Raw genomic sequence first — 10,328 nt, forward strand, 5'->3', positions numbered from 1 at the left:
GCTGAACACCCTCTCATTCAAAACAATGGTTGATGGACAGGACAGGTCCACAGGCATATCCAGACACATGTGGCTGCATCTTGCCCAGTAGGCCAAGGGGTTGCATAGCAGCAGCTCCACATGCTCGGTGAGATAGGCAGCCACCAAGGCCTGAGCACTACCTGCCTGATGGTGGGGTCTGGTGCCTCTGGACCCCACTATGAAAGCCATGCCCTTTGCCCACATTAGCAGCGCCTCTGGTGAAGGAGATGACTGGCTAGTGGATGGTGTGCTAGCATGAGACAGTGGATCCTCCATTTCCACATCCCCCCGCCTCCACTGTTCTGCCTTCCTGTCTGTTTTCACCAGCACCTCCATACACTGATTCAGGCTTTGGATGCTGTATATGCTGCCCTTAACCCTTGGGTCACACATGGTAGTCTGCATGTGGACTGTACTGGACAACAAGGGATCAAAACATTTCCTGATGCTCTCCTTCAACCACATCACCAGTGCCTGCACATCTGGTGACAGTGGCTTGCCCCAGCCAGGAACATTGATTCCCTGGAAGCTCTCCATTTGGCTCTGAAGTTCCCTCACTATGGGGATCACCTGGCTAAGGAGGCCATCGCCAGTGCTAAGTGTCTTGGTGGCCTCGAGGAAGGGCCTGAGGACCACCAAGATCTGAGAGATGGTATCTTATTCAGCTCTGTTAAGGGGGCCACTGATCCCAATCTCCCCAAGAAGGGCCATCTCATGGATGGCCTTCTGTTGCTCCACTTGCCTTTCAAGCATCAGGTATGTGGAGTTCCATCAAGTCTCCAAATCCTGCATGATTTTGTGGTGCAGGATGTTCATCTCTGCTTATTTGTCCTGCAACATCTTGCACCCCTTGATGCTCCGGTGGAAGTAGCCTGCCACCTTCCTGCATTTGGAAATGAGCTTGCTGGTGGTGCCGGCACCATCACTGGCAGTCCCGTCCCCCTCCAAGGTGTCCCTGACTATGAAGTGAAACGTGTGTGCTACACAGCAGATGCCAACAAAGTTAGCATCATGGACTGCCTTGAACATATTGGCCCCATTGTCGGTGACCATGAACACATGAGTGAGCTCACCAACCTAGTGAGCCATCCCTGCACCAAGTGGTTCATGGCCCCCATGATCTCTGTTGCTGTGTGGGACTCATCCATCACCTCAGCTTGAAATAGAGCCCACTGACAGCCTGACTGGTCACACCAGTGCCCTGTGAGGGAGAGGTAGGCATGATCTCCACCCCAGTTGCTCCAGATGTCCAAGGTGAAATGTAAGCCCACCTATGGACTTGCCTTGAACAGCTCCTGCCTCAAGTACTTCCTGCATGCCTCATATAGGAAGGGCACCACTGTCCTGCTGAAGATGGTGCATGCAGGTACTTGATAGGATGGGATCATGAGTACCATGAGCTGCCTGAACCCTGGCTGCTCAACTAAGGAGAATGGCTGACCATCCACAGCAAGCATCTCCCCAATGCTCTGGGTGATCTCGCTTGCCCTTGCAACATGCCCCGCTTTCTGTCTGCCTTTCCCCCACTGTTCTAGGATGGCATGCCTTTGCTTAGGGAGGACAGAGGCTTTGGAGTGAGAGGGGGACTTCCCTTTGGGCATCCTCCCACTGGTGTCAGACTGAGGAGGAACAAGGGAAAGGGGGTGGTACCTGCAGAGATGCATCAGCATCCCTGTGATACTCATGTGTTTTGGTCCCTTGCCCTGGTTGGTTTTGGCTCAGTAGTGCAGGCAGATAACGACTGCTATCTGCTAGTGGGATCATCTGCCAGCTGAAAATGATCCCAGACCAAACTACTTGCTCACTTCTGGGGTGCGGGTACATGTGTGGATGCTGCAATTTCCCCCTCTTAAGCAGGCAGAGGCATAGCAACAGGAGGAGTGGACTCAGCTGAACTGCTTGCTTCTGCAACCTCTACCTCAGCCTCCTCTGAAGTGCTGTCTGGGGAAGGAGATCTAGCTCTAAGAGAAACTTGAGGGGTGTGGAGCACAAACTCAGCTGATTCCAACTCCTTCCCTAGAATTTCCCTTGCTAGGGCACTCAGATCCAGATCCAGTTCCAGCTCTTCCTCTGGCACTGGAAGTCTCAGCACAGGAAGTGAAATGGGGGTGGAGGAGACTGTCATGCTGGTGCTGGTGGGGGAGGCAGGTTATGGCTGGTGCTCTTGGAGAGGATTCAGTCTCAGGCAGAGGCAATGGCACTGGCACTGCTTCCCTCTCCTTGACGCTTCTGGAAGCCTCATCCTTGCTAGTTGTAGAAAAGAGGCTCTCTCTCAGGTTGGGGGAGGGGGAACTTACACCTCTCCCTCTATCCCCACTTCTGCCCCTCCCTGAAGGCTGCCAGCTGCCTTTCCACCACACTTCATGGTACAGGTACTCCTCACTTAACGACCTACCTGTTTAATGACCGCGCGGACTTACGACCAGCTCTCCATAGAGTCGTAGAGCTGGTCGGCAGCGCGGTGTCTCAGCGTCAATCTGAGGGGGATGTGGAGCTGAGCCCGGCACCCTCCAGCCGGCTCCGCGAACCCACGAGGGGGAAGAAGCATCCACCCAGACGGCAGTGGCCAAGACTCACCGCCAAGGCCCGCGCCTTCCCCTCCCCCGCTGTTTCCCTGGGGGCCGACTGTGGTCGGTAAGGGGCGGCTCCTCGCTTATCGACCAATTCGCTTAACGACCGAGTCGTAGGAATGGAACTCGGTCGTTAAGTGAGGAGTGCCTGTATTTCATAGTGTCTTGTTTTTATACAAATATATAAATGTATCTGCATACCTATATACATTCTATAATGCATGTAATATGCTGCAAGGTATAAATGTATAGAAATAAAATATAAATGTATCTCCCTTCCTGTATAAATTCTAGAGTGTAATATCCAATATAATTATAAAATTGAAAAGAATAAATAGATGAATATAATAATACAATAAAAAGGTCTAGAAGAAAGCAAAAGTTATTGTGGAATCCCACTTATGAGGCTAGCACGTAGGAAATAATTCAAATCAATGCCAGTAGTAGCTTTTGTTGTGTAACGCTCCTGAGCTGCTGGAAGATAGCTCAGTAACTGTCAGACCCCAAGGCAGAAAGCAGGCCAGTTCAAACAATGTTGCCTTTTATGCTGTTTTTCCATCCCTACCCCAGAGCACTGGGATTGGAAGGGACCTCAGGGAAGGGTCACAGTCACTGGCCAGCTACACAGTCAATACGAGAGCAGTCCTTCCCCCCCTCCCCCCTATTCCCCCTCCATCTCCTTACTTTATGTTTTCCTGCAGGCAAGCCCACCTTGAGCTTCAAAACTCAAAACATTTCAAAACTTTCAAAATATTTTAACTGCCCTCATTTTGTTTCAAGGCTGTTTCAAAAGCCTTTGTTTCATTTCAATTTTACTGTTTCAAGCTCGAAACGCATTGAAACAGCGTTGAAACGAAACAGCCAGCGGAATTTCGCACAGCCCTAACAGGTACCACTGTAATTGTTCTTTTTGCCCTGTCACTAAAGGTGTCAACAAAATATTCTCCAGAGCACATCTTCCTACAACTATGAGTAATATTAGAAGGACACTCAATTCCTCAAAATATGGCCCAGTTTCAGGTACAAGAAAATTCTCCAACCTATCCCCCATTACCTAATCTATCTCCAGTCTTTTAAATACAACTTACAGCCTCTTGACTATGCCTATAAGTGGACAATCTTATTTATAAAATATGACTTGTTCTAGAGACCTAATGGAAATGACCCCTCAATTTTAGTATTTCACACTGGTAACATCATATACAGCCCAGCTAGGGCTTCTAATAATGTGATATATCTTTAACAAAGAAACATTCTGATTTTGTAATGTTTACACAAAATATTTTGACATTAAACTCTGTCAAAGTGGTAAGCATTCATATTATTCATGCTGATATATGCAGAATAGTTAAATGAATACCAAAGTGATTTTAAAAACATTTCAGTACAGGACCACCTGTTAAATAATTCACCATTACTCCTGTATAACCTTAAACCTTAAATACTAAAGGCAATGATACCAACCATATAGATTACTGAATTCAAAGTCTCAATAGTTTGAAAATCCAAAAGACAAATTTATTTTGGGGTTTGGGTGGCAAATGCTATATTTCCCATGATCAAGATTTATGTTCAACTATTATAGATACAAAAACTGATAAAACTGACCCATTTTAGCAAAAGAATATTTCAATCTGTCTATAAAATTTACTCTCAATCTGCAATATATTTTTTTTGGCTGAATTATGAAACCGTTGCTTTTTCTTTTGTGCTGTATGACCTTTCTTCTAATGTGTATTAGTTAAGTATCTGGATGACTTGAGAAATCATAAATCAAAAATAATGTAAATAAAGACTTGACTCAAAGTTCCATTTGAATTCATTTGGATTTCTCCTCTAATAATCAGGTGATCTCCTTCACTCCCCTTGGTATAGTTGAACATCTTTGCTTATGCAACAATTTTAAAATGCAGAGCACAGGTGATAGCTACCTTCATTGAGGAAACAGGCTCACATTCAGGGAATGAATTATACCTGTGAATCCAGGGAGGCAAAGACACTGGTAGCCTCCAAGCTTGTTTAAGCAGCTTCCTTCATGTAAGCAAGGCAAAACTTCACACTCATCTATATCCAGTTCACAGAGTGACCCATAGTATCCAGGTGTGCAATTACAGGAGAATCTCAGAGAAAGGAGAAAAAGATAAAGAGAAATCAATAGAAACAAACAATATGATCTACTGAAACACTGCAGATCTTTCCATATGGTTATTTGTTGAGCTGTGATCCCTTATCACCAACCATGTTAAAATAATCAACAGACTTCACTCATTTCCATGTCTCTGAAGTAAACCGTGTGATTTACAGGGTTTTTTTTTTTTAATGAGTAGAAAAAACTGTGCTCAGTAAGTTCAGTGAAAACTAAAAAGAAAGAAATAATGGCTAAAGTTGTATGTGTGCGTGTGTGTGTGTGTGTGTGTATTAATAATTACAATGTCTTAGACCTAAACACAACACAGATGTACACCAGAAAAGCTAATGTGAAGGTAGAGAATAATAGGATTTCAGTTCAATCATTGTACCTGACAGCTAATATTCCTGATTCTAAGCTATGGACAAGCTGCACCAAAGCCAACATCACATCTTCACACACACCATCAGTTATAAGCAGTAATGAATCCAGGTGGGGTGCAGAGGGTTTTACACCTCTTCAACTGTGTACTTCATGCACAATGAACTCTGAGCTCACTGGCTTCTCAGAATGCCTCCTGCTAGAGTTGTCACTTTCGTGCTGGTCCAGAGCACAAAAGGACAACATCACTACCACTTGCCCTCAACTCTTTTCTTCTGCCACCAAATTTGGCAGAATTCAGTTGTAAGGAACTGACACAGTTGGATATGCCTAATCTTATTTTAGTATAGGCAAAATCTGCCCACAAATGGTAGTTACTAAATGGCCAAACTAATAACTGAATAATTTATTTGACAGCAGAAATCATGTATCCATTTTCACTGAGAATTACCTACGCACAGGGTATGATTCTTACCAATCTGATCCTTATTTCCAACTGTTTAGGAAAATAGTTTCTCTGAACAAATATAGCCTATTGATTTAACAAGAAATGGATGCTATTAGTATTCACGGTTTGAGATTTAGCAGTAGGCCAGCTAAATGGCTCAAATAAGTAACTCAGTATTGTTTCTGTTCCTTGATCAGATCATTTAGGGTTTTTTTTCTGTGCAGAAATTCTCTATACCTGTAATAAATGAGCACTTATTGTGTCCCTTGCTTATGCATTGGTCATCATTTTTTTATAAAATGGGTTATTACTTACAATTGTATAAGAATATATTATGGAAATTCCGGTAGCAACGCCTAGGGGGTGCACGTGGGTGCCAAGCAAGAGCACCAGTGTCCCCCCTGCAAACACCAGCTGGGGAGTGGGGCACTAGGAGAAGTGTCACTGGCACTTCTGGGAGCATTGCTTGTCCTTCTGGGTCAGCGTGATCGCTTTCCCCTCTCCCCCCGCCTCCCCCTCTGTTGGCAAGATCAGCTGGGGGGGATCCCCGACCCCCAGTTGATGACTAGAGGCATGAGCTGCCTATGTTAAATGTTAAAGAGAGTTAAACAATATGAAGGAGTCTTTCTGCAATGACAATTCTTGTAAATAGCTCCATCGCCGTGTTTTCTGCAACTATTCATGTGAAGAAGAATATGACTTTTCACATATATTTGTCACTAATGAACATTGCAAGTACTATCAAAGTTAGTAGGTTGATTTTATACACAAATACATTTGTAAATGGTTTTCATGCAGCTTTAGTTACTAACCTGTTTATAAGATCTAGGCAGGTTGCATTGTTTTTGCAGGGTCTTGATGAACATTCATTAATGTCCACTTCACACTGTGACCCAGAAAAACCATGTTGACAGGAACATCTGGCAAATAAAGTGGCACTGGCTGAATGTGACAAACTTTTCCATTTATTATAAATTATGATAGCAACAATGAAGTGGTATGTTTTGGGGTTTAAAAAAATATTTTTTCCCCCAAAATGCTATTAGAATTACTGTCATCATAAAAAAATGCATTTGGTTTTAGTTTAAAGAAATCAGGGAGCACAAAGTATATAAAAGCATAATGGATCCAACTGATGAAACAAACAAGCAAACAATCCAGATAAAGTCATGGGGAAAAAAACAGAGAGAAAAAATAATTAGAGTATCAAAATCAATATTATAATTTATCTGTGTCATAATACATAGCTTCAGTATTCAAAGTTCTTCTTACCTGTAACTATTAACCCCATCCACACAGAGACCATGGTTCCAGCATGGATGGGAAATGCACTCATCAGTGTCAATTTCACAGTAAGCACCTTCAAATCCTGAAAGATAGATGATAAGAGAACGGATCAGTGATCTCTACTACATTGCATGAATGTCAGGATCAATGACAACAAAGACCCTGGTGAATGCCATCTAAATGGAACTTGTAACCTCCTAGCATTTTATCCTTCAGCCTTAATAGGCAATATTTTCCCTTAGATAATATAACAAGTTTAATCATACTTTAATGCACACGAGAGACTTGTATGCAAAAAATGAGCACCAAAATCTACTGGGGAAATGTAGCCTATTTTAAAGGTTTGAAAATGCTTTATCAGGAAGTGAAGGGGTATTTCTAAATGTTAAAAAAACCCCAACAGATCCATGTTGAATACATAGTTATTTTAAATTAATCTTGCAGAGATCACATTTATTCAAAACAATCAGTAGATGAGGAAAAACATGTAATTGGTTTCAACACTGAAATGCATCAAAGAAAGCAGTTCATTATAATTCTTATCTGCATAACTCACCCATGCTCATGAGAAAAGAGAATTTATAGAGTGATACTCAAGAAAGTTCATTTACTGAAACATGCTGAATCTTAACATTTCAGCATAAAATAATAATTTTGTTAAATATAAAAACTTGTTAAAATGATACAGAAAAAACTGTAAACATGCAAAGACAGTTTTCCCAATGACTGACATCAAAGTACTGCTCTACGCAAAACACAACTTTCTCTGTCTCAGTTCTAAGCCCAGGGAAGTGAATGGGGACCTTTCCACTGAGTTTTGAAGGGTTTGGAAAACACCCCTAGAAAATACCTTTCATGCAAAATTTTGACAAAACTTTACACATTTTATGATGCTTCTCAAGCTGGGATGCCCGCTTGGGATCAGCTTTGCCTGATCTCCACAACTGCCCTTAAAGTCAGCCCAGGTATGTCTACAAGAGCAGGGGAGGAACCCTGGCTCCTTTCTACTCTGATATCCAGGCCTTTTGTTCCTAATCCACCCTGGTTGTTCTGCAGCTCTGCCACAGGAGCTAGATTTTATTCCAGCTCCTAAAAGAGAGTTTTTATCTCTTGTTGGGGAGAACAAGTGCAACCTGAAGTTCTAAACAGCAAAGTAGTCTCTTCAGCAAAGGTGTTTATTTTGGTAAAGCCCACAGAGGAAAAAGGTCCTACTCCCTCCAAGGGATGAAGCAGTCACTCTGCCCCTAGTCCATGCTGCACAGCACTGAGCATTTAAAAAATAACTCAGTTTTCTTTCTCTAGTCTACCCAGAGCCCCAACGCTGTTCCTTGGTTTCTCTTTCTAGACTGTATCCCCAACTTGTCCATCCTTGTTGAATCTATTGTAATGTTTATTTCTCTCTCCTCCTTTTAGGGGTGTTTTCTAAAATCCCCACCTTTTTTGAAGTGTCAACAAAGCTATTCAAGTGTCTGGCTTGTCTATATCTTTAACCCACTCTTTCTTCATGTACTAGCTTTATCGGTTGTTGACCGTCCCTTAATATGAGGATCAGTCTTCCAGTGAATGGGAAAGTCATCAGTGAATCACTGGATGACTGAGGAGGCTGATCCCAGATCCACATATCTGATTACAGACTTAGCAAATAATTCCAGGAGGAAGGAGTAGATCCTGGTGATGTCAGGTCACAGATCTTTTCCTTTCTCTCTTTTGTCTATCCTCCTTCACAGCGAGATGAGTTTGCTCGAAATTATTGATGCTCTGTTGTACACCATCATATCATCAGGGATGATTCAGTGTTTGAGTCTTCCAGGTATTGATGTTAATATTGTATTTCTTCAGATTGGCCTTCAAGGTGACCTTTAATATCTTATTTTGTCCACCTCAAGAGTGGTGACCATTGTTCAGTTGGGAGTATAAAACCCCTGCTCAGACCAGGTTGTCAGGCATTGTTATGGCATGCTCTGCCCAATGCAGCTGGTGTTGTATAAATATGGCTCCAATGCTGGTGGTATGTTCTTGAACCAGAACACTGGTATTAGTTCTTCTGTCCTTCCAGTTGATATGGAGACTTTTCTGAACTTGTTGCTGATGGTATGGTTCCTAAACTTTCAGATGTTTCCCAAATGTTGTCCAACTTTGACACCTATACAAAAGTGGGGATGATGAGAGCCTGGTACATGAGAAGATTGGTTTGGGTTCTGTTATAATGAGCAGCAAAGACATGATTTCAGAGATGTTCAAAGGCAATATTGGCAGCTTTTATCCAGTGTTAAATATTGGCCCCTATGTTTACTATTTAGGAAAGTTAGTAACCAGGTAGGGGAAATGTTCCACATTCTCCAAGGATTGCTCTATCATTATAAAGTAGAGAAGCTTGCTTTGATGTTCTTCAGGGTCTTTTGTTAAACTGGTGGATATGAAAGATAATCCTGAATAGACTGTGTGGAATGACTTTGATGAAATTGTCTCCAACACTGAAGTCTCACTTCAGGAGCTTTTGAAAGTACTCATTCCACCATGTGTAGGTGGTGGAGCTGTCTTTAAGGAGTGTTCCATCCTTGAACCTCAGAGGGACAGCTCCCTGTGTGCTTGCCCCATAGATAGCTTTGGTTGCTCTGAAGAAACTACACATGTCATTGCTATAATCACACTTTTTAATCTCTTTTGCTATGATTAGCAACTTGTTCTTCCACTTTCAAATTTTCCTCTGGGTCTTGGCTGTAATGTGGTGATAAGTGCCTTGCCTTTTGGAACTGATGTCATTCTGCCAAGCTTTGAAGGCTCTCCTTTTTCTGTCATTGAGCTCTATCATTTTCATTGAACCAGTCCTGATATTTCTTTGTGGAGAAGCCTAGAGATTTTTAGTACACCTCATGGGTTCATTTCCTGAGACTCTCCTAGTGATCAATGATGTCAAGATAATCAGGGAGTTTAGAGTTTTTCATTGAGAAACTTCTGGTGATGATTGCTTTTCCCAGGATCTGTCAAGGACTTGATACTAAACCGGGTCTCCCCTATGGCTGGGAGCCATCAACTCCATGAATGCAAGTGCAATTGTGTGAATCACACATTAGATTCCATTGCACCTTTAGCTTTACTATGTTTCCATATTCTAAAGCTAGTATTGTGCACTGTTATGGCAAGTAAGAACTGAGCATCCTCCCTGAGTCTATACATAGTTTTTAGGCCTGTGTGAAGTGGCTACTATTCACTTCAGATTCAGATTTCTCCAATTTGGGGGACAGTGATTCGATTTGGTGATTCGAATCACTGTCACAATTCCATTTGGCTGAATCTGATTTGGACATTCAGCTGCTGCCAAATGTCCAAATCAGTCAAAGCAGGCCCATCTCCCACCCACTCTCCCAGCCCAGGGAAGGCTGCCCCGCCCACCCCAGCCCCTGGTTCTTTGGAAAAAAAGCCCTAACTCAACGGGTGCTACTGGGTGGGGTGCAATCCCCGCTACCTCCCACTGCCCCACACTGCATGGGGG

The 10,328-nt window shown here is 42.9% G+C and overlaps 1 protein-coding gene across 1 annotated transcript in view; it reads right to left on the reverse strand.

Annotated features, from left to right (window-relative positions):
* Positions 1-4,565: 4,565 nt before the first annotated feature.
* The window catches only part of LOC102385954 (protein eyes shut homolog), a gene marked incomplete at its 3' end in the record, with an annotated part of 147,677 nt that continues 141,914 nt past the window's right edge, over positions 4,566-10,328 (reverse strand). The window contains exons 6-8 of the mRNA XM_014523622.1: positions 6,821-6,917; positions 6,361-6,468; positions 4,566-4,711 (exon numbers count right to left, since the gene is read on the reverse strand). Coding sequence (XP_014379108.1) covers positions 4,566-4,711; positions 6,361-6,468; positions 6,821-6,917 — 351 coding nt within the window. The remainder of the gene's footprint in view (positions 4,712-6,360; positions 6,469-6,820; positions 6,918-10,328) is intronic.

The sequence above is a fragment of the Alligator sinensis genome, unplaced genomic scaffold (assembly GCF_000455745.1).
Source record: "Alligator sinensis unplaced genomic scaffold, ASM45574v1 scaffold960_1, whole genome shotgun sequence".
NCBI lineage: Eukaryota > Metazoa > Chordata > Crocodylia > Alligatoridae > Alligator > Alligator sinensis.